This window comes from Bubalus bubalis, chromosome 21, assembly GCF_019923935.1.
Source record: "Bubalus bubalis isolate 160015118507 breed Murrah chromosome 21, NDDB_SH_1, whole genome shotgun sequence".
Taxonomy (NCBI): domain Eukaryota; kingdom Metazoa; phylum Chordata; class Mammalia; order Artiodactyla; family Bovidae; genus Bubalus; species Bubalus bubalis.
The window spans coordinates 18,935,371-18,952,355 of record NC_059177.1 but is presented as its reverse complement, the minus strand read 5'-3'; the positions used below and the strand labels follow the sequence as shown (position 1 = coordinate 18,952,355).

Genomic DNA, 16,985 nt, shown 5'->3' with positions numbered 1-16,985 from the left:
TTACTTTGCCAACAAAGGTTCGTCTAGTCAAGGCTATGGTTTTTTCCTGTGGTCATGTATGGATGTGAGAGTTGGACTGTGAAGAAGGCTGAGCGCTGAAGAATTGATGCTTTTGAACTGTGGTGTTGGAGAAGACTCTTGCGAGCCCCTTGGACTGCAAGGAGATCCAACCAGTCCATTCTGAAGGAGATCAGCCCCGGGATTTCTTTGGAAGAAATGATGCTAAAGCTGAAACTCCAGTACTTTGGCCACCTCATGCGAAGGGTTGACTCATTGGAAAAGACTCTGATGCTGGGAGGGATTGGGGGCAAGAGAAAAAAGGGATGACAGAGGGTGAGATGGCTGGATGGCATCACTGACTCGATGGACATGAGTCTCAGTGAACTCTGGGAGTTGGTGATGGACAGGGAGGCCTGGCATGCTGTGATTCATGGGGTCGCAGAGTCAGACATGACTGAGTGACTGATCTGATCTGGTCTGATGGTTGTATTCTGACCACAAAGGTCCATATAGTCAAGGCTATGATCTTTCTAGTGGTCACATATGACCATATGAGAGCTGGACCATGAAGAAGGCAGAACACCAAAGAATGGATGCCTTCGAACTGTGGTGGTGGAGAAGACTCCTGAGAGTCCCTTGGACAGCAAGGAGATCAAACCAGTCAATCGTAAGGGAAATCAACCCTGAATACTCGCTGGAAGGACTGATACTGAAGTTGAAGCTTCAGTATTTTGGTCATCTCATGCGAACAGCTGACTCATTGGAAAAGTCCCTGATACTAGGAAAGATTGAGGAAAGAAGGAGAAGAGGGAGTCAGAGGATGAGATAGCTGGATGGCATCACCAATGCAAAAGACATGAACTTGGCCAAACTTTGAGAGATGATGAGGGACAGGGAGGCCTTCCATGCTGCAGTCCGCAAGTTCGCGAAGAGTCAGACATGACTGGATAAGTGAAAAGCAACAAATAGTTGTATTAATTTCCTGGGGTTGCCAAAACAAGTGACCACAAACTTGTTGGTTAAAATAAGAGAAATTCATTCTATTACAATTCTGGAGGCTAGATGTCCAAAATTAAGGTGTTGACAGGGTCAAATCCTCCTCTGAAGGCTCTGGAAAATGATCTTTTCTTGCCTTTCCAGCTTCTGGTGGCTCCAAGCATCGCTTGACTTTTGGCCACATCACTTCAGTCTCTGCATCACTTCGGTCTCTGCATCACTTCCATCTCTGCATAATTTCAGTCTTTCTCCATCCCCACACAGTCTTCTCCATGGCCCTTCTCTCTGTTGGTGTCTGCTCTGTGTGTCTCTGTTGAGGATACTTGTCATGGGTTTCAGGGCCAACACAGATAATCCAGGATGACCTCATCTCGAGAGTCTTAACTCCATTTGTAGTATAACTTCTTGTTAGGTAGACATTATCCAAATGCTTTCCAAATAAGGTCATACTCACAAGTTCAGGAGGTTAATAAGTGGACATATCTTTTGGGGTCCACAGTTTAACATACTACAGTGAATTATGTAACCCCTGGTGGCTCAGAGGTAAAGAATCCACCTGCAAATGCAAGAGATAAAGGAGACGCAGGTTTGATCCCTGGGTTGGGAAGATCCCCTGGAGAAGGGAATGGCTACCCACTCCAGTGTTCTTGTCTGGAGAATCCCATGAACAGAGGAGCCTGGCAGGCTACAATCCACAGGGTTGCAAAGAGTAGGACAGTGCTGAGCAATAGCACACCTATGTGCAATACACAGTGGGTTATAGAAATAGAAGAAGGTATAAAACAAATACTTGTTTTCAGAATATATCATTCTGATTGATCCTCTCAGGAGAGAATGTGAGTTCCCTGCTGTTTTTCCTTGTCAATGTCTCCATCCTTCATCCTTCAAGAATTCCATCCTTCATCCTCTACTTCCTGCCCTTGCTTCTACTTGCTCACTTTTCTTTCTTTCTCTCCTTCCTCTCCTCTCTCTCTTTCTGTCTCCATCTGTCTTTTCTCCTCTTCTTTTTATTTGCAATTCATTCTTCTCTTAATGCTGTGTCCCTATGATGTGCTAGGAAAGGTGTTTCTGAATCATGACCATGTCCTTCCTGAGTCAGAGGCAGACCAGGAAGAGCTAAGCACCTGTTGTTTACAGGTTCCTGCATAGGAAGCTTTGGGTCCTCCCTGCCAAGTAGACTAACAGGGATATTCTAGCCTGCAGTTCATGAGCTGTGTAGATAAGGCAGCAATCAAGGCTATTGGTCACTTTCTGATGCCTCGTGAAGCTCCATTAGTACCTGACAAGCTCAGCTTCACCCTGGCTGAGCTGGCAGCTGTGTCCTCTGACCCCCTCTTGACACTGATAGTTTTCCTTTCATCTACACATTTGTGAGAGCTTTCTTCCTTCTCAGCTGGAAAGGTCACCTCCCAAACATACTGCCTGGGATGAATTATGTGTCTATTGATTTGCACACTCTTGTCTCGACTGCAAATTCCAGGAGTTTAAGGGCAGCACCCCTGTTAAAAGAACAAAGAATCAGATAAAGGTAGTTTTGTAATACTAGCTAAAACCTTGCTCATTATGTCTATGCTGATCTTAGTTTACTTCCAGCATTATAGGAATATTGTTCACCATGTACCCAATGGGATATTTGCTTTGGCATCACCTGCAGATTTAATTTCTGAAATTAAAATTGTCTGTCTAACAAAAGAAGAATTTAATATAAAACATTTCATCAACTCCACATAAAAGATGACCTTTCTTCCTGAATATAATTTTACTGTGTTTTCTGTGAACTGAAATCATAATCTTTTAAAATTCAGGTAATTTTACTAATAATAAAGGGATATCTGTCCAGATCACTTTTATTCTGAGCTTTCAGAAAATGAGAAGAAAATATCAATTGACTGTTATTCACACAGATACACATCAATATGCATATATTATTAGATTATAATTATTCTAATTTCTGCTTCAATTCCTGAATCTCTGTTGCACCTTGGTAACTATGGTGACTACCCTTAAGTAGTCTGTTCTTTAAAAAATATAGGAAAATAATATAAAAAGTGTATATAAGTTCCACAGAATCATTTTCAAAAATGGGAAAGGAGTAGGCCAAGGCTTGTCACCCTGCTTATTTAACTTATATGCAGAGTACATCATGCGGAATGCCAGGCTGGATGAAGCACAAGCTGGAATCAAGATTGCCAGGAGAAATATCAATAACTTCACATATGCAGATGACACCTCCCTTATGGCAGAAAGCAAAGAACTAAAGAGCCTCTTGATGAAAGTAAAAGAGTAGAGTGAAAAAGCTGGCTTAAAACTCATTACTCAAAAAACTAAGATTGTGGCATCCAGCCCCATCACTTAATGGCAAATAGATGAGGGAACAATGGAAACAGTGACAGACTTTATTTTCTTGGACTCCAAAATCACTGCAGATGGTGACTGCAGCCATGAAATTAAAAGACACTTCCTCCTTGTAAGAAAAGCTATGACCAACCTAGACAGCTTATTTGGCTGAGACATTACTTTACCAACAAAGGTCCGTCTAGTCAAAGCTATGGTTTTTCCAGTAGTCATGTATGGATGTGAGAGTTGGACTATAAAGAAAGCTGAGCACAGAATTGATGTTTTTGGACTGTGGTGTTGGAGAAGACTCTTGAGAGTCCCTTAGACTGCAAGTAGGTCCAACTAGTCCATCCTAAAGGACATCAGTCCTGAATGTTCATTGGCAGGACTGATGCTATAGCTGAATCTCCAATACTTTGGCCATCTGATATAAAGAACCGACTCATTGGAAAAGACCCTGATGCTGGGAAAGATTGAAGGCGGGAGGAGAAGGGGATGACAGAGGATGAGATGACTGAATGGCATCACTGACATGATAGACATGAGTCTGAGTAGGTTCCGGGAGTTGTTGATGGACAGCAAAGCTTGGTGTGCTACAGTCCATGGCATTGCAAATAGTCAGACATGACTGAGTGACTGAACTGAGTCATTTTGCACTACAGCAGAAATCAGCACAGCATCATAAATCAATTATACTTCGACAATGGTAAAAAGCAAAAAAATAAACAAATAAAAATATAAGTTAAATGGCGAGACTGTAGTAATTGTAATGAAAGTGTGAAAGTGGTTAGTCGCTCAGTCGTGTCTGACTCTTTGTGACCCCATGGACTGTAGCCTGTCAGGCTCCTCTGTCCATGGAATTCTGCAGTGAATTTAGTGATCTGTGATGAACTTGAGGGGGGAAAAAATAAAATAAAGACCAAATCTGACCTTCACTGAGCCTGACCTCTGTGTTATCAGCTCTCCAGTTGTTGTTGTTATTGTTTAGTTGCTGAGTCAGTTAGACTCTTGCTACCCCATGGACTGTAGACTGCCAGGCTCTTCTGTCCGTGGGCTTCTCCAGTCAAGAGTATTGGAGTGGGTTGCCATTTCCTCCTCCAGGGGATCTTCCTGACCCAGGGATCAAACTTGCATCTCCTATTTTGGCAGGCCAATATTTCCCCACTGTGCCACCTGGGAAGCCCAACTATCTCCCACAGTTTGCTCATATTCTTGCCCGTTGAGTTGGTGATGCTCTCTAACCATCTCAACCACTGCTGCCTCTTTCTTTGTCTTCAGTCTTTCCCAGCATCAGGGTGATTGTGAGACCCACCCAATTATATGAATAGTGATTTATATAATTCATGATTCATATAATTCATTCATATAATGAATAGTGATTCACTGCTCTACATGAGAAGAAACACCAGGGTCTGGTATTAGCCAGACTTGGACCCCAAATTCCCCTCTGAGCCTTAGTTTCTATCTCTCAAGTATAAATAACCTAAATTTAGTACCTAGTTTCTAGGATTTATGTGACACTTAATGAAAAAAAAATATAATACTTATTATTTTTCTAATTATAACTATTGGTACAACTTTCTATATAAACAAATATAAATCTGTGTGACATCAGGATTTTTAACAACTACTTGGGAGACTTATTCATATATTTATTCATTAGATAAACATTTATGCCTTGGTTTATTAGAATTTAGTAGCAATACTAGATAGCATATACATAGAAGATGGTCCATTTTTAATGTGTTGATTTTGAGGCCAGCTGTCCTGGGGTGTTGTGTAATGTGAGAGTGACTTTGATATTCCTGTTGTTGTTGTTCAGCCACCAAGTTGTGTCTGACTCTTTGCAACCCCATGGACTGCAACACGCCAGGCTTTCCTGTCCCTCACCCTCTCCTGGAGTTTTCCCAAGTTCGTATCCATTGAATCTGTGATACCATCCAACCATCTCAACCTCTGTCACCCTCTTCTTCTTCTGTCTTCAGTCTTTCCCAGCATCAGGATCTTTTTCAATGAGTCAAGTTTTCTTTGCATCAGGTGGCCAAAGTATTGGAGCTTCAGCATCAGTCCTTCCAAAGAGTATTCATGGTTGATTTCTTTTATATGGACTGGTTGGATCTCCTTGCTGTCCAAAGGACTCACAAGGGTCTTCTCCAGCACCACAGCTCAAAAGCATGAATTCTTCAATGCTCTGCCTTCTTTATGATCCAGCTCTCACATCTGTACATGACTACTGGAGAGACCAGAGCCTTGACTATATGGACCTTTTGTCAGCAAAGTGATGTATTTGCTTTTTAACACACTTCTTTCCTGCCAAGGATCAATGATCTTCTAATTTCATGGCTACAGTAACCATCTGCAGTGATTTTAGAGCCCAAGAAGAGGAAATATGCCCCTGTTTCCATCTTTTCCCCTACTACTTGCCTTGAAGTGATGGGACAAAATGCCATGCTTTTAGTTTTTGTTTGTGTGTGTATTTTTTAATATTGCATTCTAAGCTGGCTTTTTTACTCACCTCCTTCACCCTCATCAAGAGACTCATTATTTCCTCTTCACTTTCTGCCTTAGAGTGGTATCATAGGCATGTCTGAGGTTGTTGATATTTCTCCTGGTGATCTTGATTCCAGCTTGTAATTCATCCAGTCCAGCATTTTGCAGGATGTGCTGTGTATAAATTAAATAAACAAGGTAACAATAAACAACCTTGTTGTATTCCTTTCTCAGTCCTGAACCAGTCAGTTTTTCCATACAAGATTCTAACTGTTGCTTCTTGACCCGCATACAGGTTTCTCAATAGATGGGTAATATGGTCTGGTATTCACATCTCTCTAAGAATTTCCCCCAGTTTATTATGATCCACACAGTCAAAAGGTTTAGCGTAGTCAATGAAACAGAGGTAGATATTTTTCTGGAATTCCCTCGTTTTCTCTGTGATCCAGCAAACATTGGCAATTTGATTTCAGGTTCCTCTGACTTTTCTAAACCCAGCTTGAACATCTGGAAATTCTCAGTTCATGTAATGCTGAAGCCTAGCTTGCTGAATTTTGAGCATAACCTTACTAGCATGGGAGATGAGTGAAATTGTCTGGTGGTTTGAACATTCTTTAGTATTGCCCTTCTTGGAAATTGGGATAGGGATTGACCTTTTCCAGTCCTGTGGTCACTTCTGGGTTTTCCAAATATGCTGACATATTTAGTCAAGCACTTTAATAGTATTATGTCTTAGGATCCCATCACCTCCACTAGCTTTATTGGCATTAGTGCTTTCTAAGGCCCACTTGACTTCACACTCCAGAATGTCTGGCTCGAAGTGAAAGACTACTTCGTCATGGTTATCCAGATCATTAAGATCTTTTTTTATACAGTTCTTCTGTGTATTCTTTTCATCTCTTCTTGATTTCTTCTGCTTCATTTAGGTCTTTACTATTTCTGTCCTTTATTGTGCCCGTCATTGGATAAAATGTTCCTTTGATATTTCCAATTTTCTTGAAGAGATCTCTAGTCTTACTCTTTCTATTGTTTTCCTCTATTTCTTTGCATTGTTCATTGAAGAAGGCCTTCTTGTCTTTCCTTGCTATTCTCTGGAACTCTGCCTTTAGTTGGGTGTACCTTCGCCTTTCATCTTTGCTTTGTGCTTCTCTTCTTTCCTCAGCTTTTTGTAAACCCTCCCCAGACAAACACTTTGTCTCCTTCCTTTTCTTTTTCTTTGGGATGGTTTTGTTTGCTGCTCCCTGTACAGTACAGTATTATTGGAGAAGGCAATGGCACCCCACTCCAGTACTTTTGCCTGGAAAATCCCATGGACAGAGGAGCCTGGAAGGCTGCAGTCCATGGGGTCACTAAGAGTCGGACACGACTGAGCGACTTCACTTTCATTCTTCACTTTCATGCGTTGGAGAAGGAAATGGCAACCCACTCCAGTGTTCTTTCCTGGAGAATCCCAGGGACGGGGGAGCCTGGTGGGCTGCTGTCTATGGGGTTGCACAGAGTCGGACACGACTGAAGCGACTTAGCAGAGGCAGCAGTACAGTATTATGGACCTCTGTCTATATTTCTTCAGGCACTCTGTTTACTAGATCTAACCCCTTGAATCTATTTGTTGCCTCCACTGTATATTCATAGGGAATTTGATTTAAGTTGTACTTGACTGGTTTAGTGGTCTTCCCCAGTTTCTTTAGTTTAAGCCTGAATCTTGCTATGAAGCCTATGATCTGAGCCACAGTCAACCCCAGGTCTTGTTTTTACTGACTGTATTGCTACACCATCAGCAACAAAGAATGTAGTCAATCAGATTTTGGTATTGACAATTTAGTGATATCCATGTGTAAAGTTGTCTCTTGTGTTGTTGGGAGAGAGTGTTTGCTATGACCAGGGCATTCTCTTGGCAGAAATCTGTTAGCCTTTACCCTGCTTCATCTTGTACTCCAGGACCAAACTTGCCTGTTACCCCAGGTATCTTGACTTCCTGCCTCTGCATTCCAATCTCCTATGATGAATAGAACATCATTTTTTGATGCTAGTTCTAGGAAGTCTTCTAGGTCTTCATAGAACTCATCACCTTCAGCTTCTTTGGCATTGGTGGTTGGGCCATAGACTTGGATTACTGTGATATTGAATGGTTTGCCTTGGAAATGAACTAAGATCATTCTGTCATTTTTAAGGTTGCACCTAAGTACTGCATTTCAGATGCTTCTTTTGATTATGAAGGCTACTCCATTTCTTCTATGGGATTCTTGCCCACAGTAGTAGACATAATGAATTAAATTCACTATTTTCCATCCATTTTAGTTCACTGATTCCTAAGGTGTCAATTATTTACTTTTGCCATCTCCTGCTTGACCACACCCAATTTACCTTGATTCATGGACCTAGCATTCCAGGTCCCTATGCAATATTGTTTTTACAGCATCGGATTTTACTTTCATCACCAGACACATCCACAATTGAACATTGTTTCCGCTTTAGCCCAGCCACTTCATTTTGGGGCTATTGGTAACTCTCCTCCACTCTTTTCAGTAGCTTATTGGACACCTTCCAATCTAGGGGGCTCATCTTTCAGTGTTAGATCTTTTTACCTTTTTATACAGTTCATTGAGTTCTCATGTTTAGTATACTGGAGTGGTTTGCCATTCCCTCCTCCAGTGAATCATGTTTTGTCAGAACTCTCCACTATGACCCGTCTGTCTTGGATGGCCCTACACAGCATGACTCATAACTTCATTGAGTTACACAAGCCCTTCGCCATGACAAGGCAGTGATCCATGAAGGGGATATTCCTAAGGCATAGCTTTCCATGTGAATGAATGTCCTATCTCTGCTCTTATCTGCTCCCTGGTTTTCCTTTTTTTTTTTTCCTACCTACGTATCTACTCTCTCCAGCAAGCCCTCTCTGACTCCCTAACACAGTTCTGTCTCTGTGCTCCCCAAACATCATGTACCTTCTTTCATAGAAGCCATCATAGTTGTAATTTTATATTTATTTAAACGGTGCTTGTTACGTCTATCTTCTCCATCAGACTGGCTCTTAATCTCATGAAGGGCCATGTATGTTTTAATCCCAAGGTCTGTGAGTACAGAGAAGAGTTCCTGTCACAGGGTAGGTGCTCCATAAATGTTTAATGGATGAGTGTGTTTACTGAAGAACAGTTCGTATTTTACTGGAGCAGGCACAGTGCTGAGTGCTTGACACATAGTGGATTGTAAAGACCCCCAGATCCGTAGCAGGTCTCCTACGGGTCAGCAGTTCCAGTCTCTAGAAAACCATCCAAAAGCCAGTTTATGCTAGGTTGGTACCTGGCTAAGGGCTCTGAGTTTTCCTTGAAGGCGATGGGCCTTCAGAAAAGGTAATTAACATGTGACCAAAATTGGGGTCTGGCTGCTTGCCACTCAAAAGCCAATAAAGAGGCGCAACTGGTGAAAAGAAAAGTTTGCTTTATTTCAGAGGTCAGCAACCAGGGCCAAGGGTAGACTTGTGTCCAAAGGTCAACTCCTCCACTGACAATCAGCGGGCAAGAGCTTTTAAAGGGGACTTTCAGGGGTGCACAGGCAGAGGAGGGGCTACATGTAGAAACAGCACAGCCAGCTCTGACAGTCATCCTCAAGTTGATCATGCCATGGTCTGAGAGTGTCATCTCAGCTGTTTTGAGTACAGTTAACCTTTAGTTCCAGGGTCAATGTGATCCCACTTTGTTGAGGCCAGTTCTCAGAATTGTGGCAGAGTATGTCATGGCTACACTCTGGTCATCATGTAATTAACTTCTTCCACATGGTGGGGGTTTCAGTATCTACAAGACAGCTCACAGGACATGGCTCAGAATATTATCTGTAACCCTTAAGGAGGAACTAAAGGCTCTTGACTTTGTTTAATGCCTAAACTATTATTATTTTGTCCTGCTTGACTCTTTTCCTTTCCTTCTGCATTTTCTCACTTCTCTGATTAAACTTACTCTTTGGGTAAAGTTCTTCTATAGGCAAAAGCAGGCAGAGGACATGAGGTGAGAAGAACCATAGGGTCCTGCTCCATTTCAAAGGCACAAGGCTATTTCAGGTTAGCTTCTGAGAATCACTAAAACACTGCACCAGGATGAAAATTCCTGAGGTGGGTAGTCCAGGGCATTAACTGGAGACAAGGGTAAGGAACACAGTTTTTGAGGCTGTAAAGGAGCTCCAGGCAGCAATGGAGCAAAGACAGTAGGAAAATTCACTCATAGGTCACCCAGCACCCTCCACCTCCCCCTAGCCATCTGCAGCCCACGGGAGGCAAAGCAGGGCTCCTGCAATGCTGAGCAAGGTTTGGTGCGAAGCAGAAGTCTCAACTGCAAAATGAAGACTCTGGCATCTGAACCAGGGCAAACATTCAAGGTTGAGAAGGTAACAATGCTGAGAGTTAACAAATTGGGCTGAACCCACTTGAATCCCAGCTGTGGAGACTCTGGAGTTGCTCTTGAGCCCTGCTTCTCACAATCTGGGCAACAAAAGCAACACCTGGAGCTTGTTAAAAACCCAGGATTGGAGAAGCCCTGCTTCTCAAAACCTGAGCTTCATGCACAGCCACCTGGGGCTTGTTAAAATCACAGCCTCTCTGGTTTCACCCAGAACCTCCTCATCTTATGAAATGCCCAGCAAAGTTGGTCACTCATTCCTGGGGGGGCATGAAAGCCAAATTCAGCCTACAGGTGAGTCCCTGCTGTGAGAAGGAAGCTGAGAGTGAACTTGGTGTGTGAGGAAAGGATGGCGGTTGTGACCAGGGAAGCCTGCTACTTGTCCTCTTTCTGTTAGAGTGCAGGCTTTCTGGGAATCGTTGGTTCTAGAGGGAGGGACCTGCTGCTTTCTCACACTCGCCAGCATGTTCGCTAGCTGCCCCTTGGTCCTTCCTGACCCAGCATGTCTTTGCATTTCCAGCAGATAACAGGCTGAAGAGAGAGGTGTTTTGAAGTGATGGACTTTTTCAGTGATGAGGATTCCTCTGAAGATGTTTTCTTCTGAGCTGGGGAATGTAGGTATGGATGCAATGATTTGAGCCATTTTAGAAGCTGCTCTTCTGAGTCTGGTTTGAGGCTCAGACCTGTGGCATGTGGCCAGAGAGTTTATTTCTATGTGTGTTCTTTTGAGGCTGTGTCTTCCTTAAGGGTGTGTTGTTCAGGCCTCAGGGTGCTGTGCCTAGGCAGGAGCATTTCACTTTGTCTGTGGCTGCAGAAATAAAACACCTCAACTATCAGTGATTGAGAAGACGAGTCACCCCAGTTCTGCAGCCAGGGCTGGTCTCGGCCAAGTGGTTCTGCCACCATCAGCAGCAGGGGTGCGAAGTCCACAGAGGCTGGGCTGAGAGGGTTGGGGTCTGGCTGGGCTCCTCTCTTTGCACATGGTTTCCTGTCCCCCAGGCATTCCTGTTAGAGCCTGGTAGCTGGATTCCAAGCAGGAGACTCACAAGGAAGGGACGCAGGGAGGAAAGGGTTTTCCAGACTATTTGCATCACACATGCCAACGGCGCATGAACAAAAAAGCCACCTCCACAAGAGGGGATGTCACAGGGCATGGAGCTTAGGAAGTATGGTCTGCGGGGCCCCCAGGGCCACTGTTGCTCCCCTCTCTCGGATGGAGGGGCAAAGATGGAAAGAGAAATGAAAGTTTAGTCACCTGTGTGAGTGGATGTGTGTATTTACATGACCAAGGGTGTATGTGCAGTATTCCTGGAAACTTTGGGGGACTCACCTGTGTTTTCCACAGAGATTCCTTTTATGTAGGAATTGTCATTTTACTGAACAGTCATTTGGTCTCAGGGTTATGGGAGAACAGTGAGGCAGGAGGGGACTTCCAGCAGACTCATGAGTCTGTCAGTACCAAGGTCAGGGTGAGATCAGACGCTATAGCTTGATTACATCAAATCAATGAAGTCAGGAGCATAGAAAGACTAGATATTGGGTCAAGGATCGTGTTCTGACAACACCCTAGAAAAGAAGCAAGAGATGTAGACTATTCTTTTTATTTTTCCTAAAATATTATGCAGTCTCCTTTTTTCTTTGCTGTTTCTTTGTCTCATTTACTTATTTCAAGTTTTCCACTTATAGTAGGGTTACTATGTATTGAGCCAGGAAGATAGTGGTGGATAAAATTCAATCAATGTGCTCCTCTTGTGAAATTTAGTTGGGAGCTCCCCCCCCCCCACCTTAGGGCTTTAAATAAGTTTAACTTTGCATGATTTAATTAATGTGAAAATAAATCCACCTTCTGTGGTTCTTGATCTTAAAATCAGTGAGTTTCCAAAGTCTTGCCATGGCTAGAAAATAGATGCTGTGAGGGAAACAGGTAGTGCGGTTTTCATCCTACAAGTAAATGAAAGGGAAATAAGACCACTCCAGCCTGTACTTGTTCATGTTTCCATGACTTACTGAGATTTGTAGAGTTGGAATTCAATGCCCGCTCTTCTGATCCTGAGTCCAATTTGATTCTTGAAGGACCATTGGATCATTTAAGGCTGAACCATACTAAAGAGGTAGCTAAAGATTTCCTAGGAACTTATACTCTCAAGTCTGTTCATCTAATGCTCTTCATAAACAGCTTTACACTTATGTTAGGGTCAGTTTACCTATGATCTCTACATAAACTTACTTTTTGAGTGGAAAGTCAGTTTCATAATGGATCCTTACTAAATGCAGGAAGGTTCTTAGAATGATAATCGCAGGTCATAACTCACATGATTAGGGATGCAGAATATGGCATAATGATTGACCTTAGGCATGGTGCTATTTCTTCTCATATGACTGTATTAAGTTGCTAAGTCACGTTTGACTCTTTGTGACTCCATGCACTATAGCCTGCCAGGCACCTCTGTCCATGGGCTTCTCCAGGCAAGAATACTGGAGTGGGTTCCCATTCCCTCCTCTAGGAGATCTTACCAACCCAGGGATTGAATCCCTAGTCTTCTATTACAGGTAGATTCTTCACCATCTGAGCCACCAGGGAAACCCCTATTTCTTCTAAGGCTCTGTTTTTTCACTGGCATAATGGAAGTGGTAGCAGCTGCCACACAGGTTGTTAAGAAAGAACGACCTTTCCTTTCCCAGTGAATGAAAGAAAGAACCTATGTCAAGCAGAGTCTGGTCCATAGTAAGTACGGAAATGATCACTTATTATCTTGGTGATGATAAAGATGCTTTGTCCCTGGTCTAGTTCCCAAGAGGCACAAGGGATGCTGTGGTCATCATATTATCGCTAAGATCTGTAACTCAGATTTCACTGTGAAATGTCATTTGTCTGCCACACATCTGCCTGACAGAATGAAGTAAAGATTTAGCCATGTGTGTTGGCATTAGAATTTTTTACCTTTTTCTTATTCTTTTTTTTTTTTTTTTGATTGACACAAAAGAGCAAGCATCCAGTCCACTAAAACAAAGAAAAACTATTACTGGTATTTTTATTTCCAAATGTTCCATTAGTGCCCCACAAGCAATGACCTTTTCATTTAACTCTGTTTAGGGTTCGATGCCTATTTTACATCCCGCACACTTGAAAACAACCGAAGAAACGTATGGTTTGCCGAATACTGGGAGGAAAACTTCAACTGCAAGCTGACGATTAGTGGGTCAAAGAAAGAAGACACAGATCGCAAATGCACAGGTAATCTCATTCTCGTTGTCCTTCTCCTGTTACTCTACGTGGCCAGCATTGAAATTTCTGTAGAGCTGACAGAAGGAAGCTTGGCTGGAGACAAATTGAAAAAGTAAATTGAATTTTACTAGATTATTCAGAAAATGGAACAGGAGCATGAGTCTTGCAGGACAAAAACACTACAGACAAGAATGTATTCTTTTCTGCCTTTCCATCTAGTGATAATTGACATTTTCATTGATTCTTTGAATTCAAAAGGGGTCATGTTGCCTTGAACGCTCTCACTGATAAATATTAGTTCATGTTGTAGCCAGGAGTATAAAGTCATTTTCACAGAGGCTTAAATCTCTTACCAATTCCATATCAGCATCAGAATGAATGGTCAGCAGAGACATGACTAAAAATGCTAAAATAACATATTTGATGAAGGAAACAAAATGTGTGTTGGGGTCAGAGTAATGAGGATTTCAGTGGATTTTCATAATGTCCAAATTGAGTTACCTGCTATTTAAAATATGCTTCAAGATACTAAGCCTCATATACAACCTTATATAAGTATTCTAAATAATAAACACAAGTGTTTACCATTTATTTATGTGTAGTCCATAATCAGAAAGCAGAATCACATATTTATTCATGGATTCATTCATAAATACGTATTGAGTGACCCCTTTCTACTCATCACTGTGCCAGGTACTCCTGATCCAATGGGGAGTAAACCAAGTAAGTAAACCATGCTTTAATGCTGCTAGAGAAAGTAGGGGGGGAAATCTACATTATTCCAGTGACCTTTCTATGAATACATAATTATAAACTGTAATAAATATTCTGAGGGTGTATGGGCATAATAATCAAGGAATTTTACTCATCTTAAAGGTAAAAGCTCTCTCAAAAGATGAGTAGACACTGGCTGGTTAGGAATGGAGAAGAACAGACTGGAGAGTTTCTGAGAGAGGAAGAGCATGGTGCAGGGCTCATAGCAGGAAAAATGATGGTGCCTCAGAGGACTTGAAAAGCAGAAAAACATGCTCTCAAGAGAATAGGATGCATGTGTGAGTCAAAGCTGGATGTATAAAGATATGGACAAAGGAATAAGCTGTAATGGGACATGTGTGGATTTGGGTCTTTATCCTTCGGATACTGGAAATCGGGGGAGATCTTGCACCAGGGTGTAGCCTATCCTGCCATCTTACCACCTAGCCCTCTATTACATAACATTCACCGATTTTATGCTTAAGTGGGTGTCAACATTTGCAGTGATGACCTTGAGGTAGCACAAACACTGAAATGTCTTTAGTATGATCAAGAAAGAGACATTCATATTGTATACACTCATGAGTAGTCTTTCTCTGCAATGTAGGTCTTTGAATATTGGCCATCCAGATACTATAGATTTGCCCATTCAGCAAACATCTGTTAATGAAGAGTAATGTATATTGAGCACAGTACTAAAATACCATGAATGGTGTGAGGATGCTGAAATTTAGACCTTTACTTCAAGGAGTGTTGTTTGTGTGTGTGTGTGTGTGTGTGTGTGTGTGTGTGTGTGTATGTGTGTGAAGAAGGGGAGATAAGATATAAAGAGACATGAGTTACAATAATGATTTGAAAAATCTGTATAATACACAACAGGACGTGTGACTCCATTACCTAGAATATTAGATTAACCACATTCTCTAGACCATAGTATATAACAACAGTGTTGTCAGTAATAGGATCCTTATAACGTTGTAGGGGCTGGGGAGAAAAAAAAAATTAATTCAATGTTGACTAGACCTAGGTGACACAAAGCTTTCAAGTGGAAACCGAAAAATTAGTTTGACATGTGGATAATTTGTCTCTGTGACAGGGGACATCCAAATGTGCTGGAAGTATCTAAATGATTGATGACAGTTTCTGGCTCTTTCTGACATTTGATGATTTGTAGAGTCTGAAAGGGGGACTGAACGCTCTAATGGCCATTAGGACCATTCTCAGGCCCATCTCCAGTCTGTGTAGATACTCTAACCAGACTGTTTTGTCTGCAGTCATATTTTGGTGCTGATTATCGAGAGTTTAAGTTTATAAAAACGTTCAAGCTCATTATCCAAACCACTACCTTCAGAAATACAAACAGCAGTGTTTGTGTTTTCATATCATGCTTCCTCCATGCGAAGAGTCCATGATCACATCTGCTAAATTACCTGTGACCCCAAATTATGTAAATACCTTCTCTTTTCTCACTTCCCACTTCCCTTGCAGCTGCCATCCTGCCTGAAGGTAGATGCTACCACTATCAGTGTGGCTTTCGTTCTTCCCATTATTGGCTATAAGAACATGGCTGGTCTGTGCTTGTTATTATTTCTTATACTTTCTTTGCCCAAATTCAACTACACTTGTATTTTCTTTGAAAGTATCCCCAAAATACTATTTCAAAAATCCTGACACTTTGGAACTTGGAAAAATGGGGGAAAGGACAGACTGAGATTTGCTAGATCACAGGGAAAGAAAACATGGAGAGAAATGACATAATAAATGTATTCATGAGAATTCTTGCATTGAGAAATTGTTTTAATTAAAGAAAAGAGTGGATGGGAGAAGGAAGCCATTGGTGCACTTAAGGATATGGGGAGATGTGAGGCAAAACTTGTGTTGGTATCAGATTTTGAAGCATCAAGAGAATCGGCACGTGGGGAAGCAACCAGAGGTGGAGGCAGGCTGAATCATCTGGCAGTGCAGAGAGTGTAGTTAGTAGATGTCTTGACCTGAGGACTGCAGAAAACAGCCCCCTTCGCATATCTGTGTGTGACTGGTCTCTGCTGAAAAAGAAGAAAGTCTTGAAATATCCATTCCTAGTATTCGGACACAAACTAGCATGCACACCTTTTTTTTATATATATTTTATATATATTCTCTTTTTATATATATATAAATTTTATATATATATAAATATATATATTATATATGTATAATATATATAATATATATTATATATTATAATATATATAATTATATATATTTAATAATTATATATATAATAATATATAATATATAATATATAATTATATATAATATATATAATTATATATTATATTATATATAATATAATATAAATATAATATATAATATAAATATAAATAATATATATATAATATAATATAAATATATATAATATAAATTTATATATATATAAATTTTATATATAAATATAATAAAATATATATATATAATATATATAAAATATATATGTAAAATATATATATAAATATAATAAAAATAAAAAATAAATAAATATAAAAATTTTATATATATATAAAATATATATATAATATATATTATATATATTATATATATAATATATATAATATATATTATATATATTATATATATATAAATTTATATATATATAATATATATATTTTTTTATATATATAAATTTTTTTAATATATTTTATATATATTCTCTTTAGCCATCAGTTCAGTTCAGTCGCTCAGTTGTGTCCAACTTTTTGTGACCCCATGAATCACAGCATGCCAGGTCTCCCTGTCCATCACCAACTCCGGGA

At 40.7% G+C, this 16,985-nt stretch overlaps 1 protein-coding gene across 3 annotated transcripts in view; it reads left to right on the top strand.

Annotated features, from left to right (window-relative positions):
* GRM7 (glutamate metabotropic receptor 7) overlaps nt 1-16,985 on the top strand; it is a 946,213-nt gene that overhangs the window by 573,018 nt on the left and 356,210 nt on the right. For all 3 annotated transcript variants that reach the window (XM_044934328.2, XM_025272826.3, XM_044934327.2), the window contains exon 5: nt 13,309-13,449. In XM_044934328.2, the coding sequence (XP_044790263.2) occupies nt 13,309-13,449 (141 nt within the window). The remainder of the gene's footprint in view (nt 1-13,308; nt 13,450-16,985) is intronic.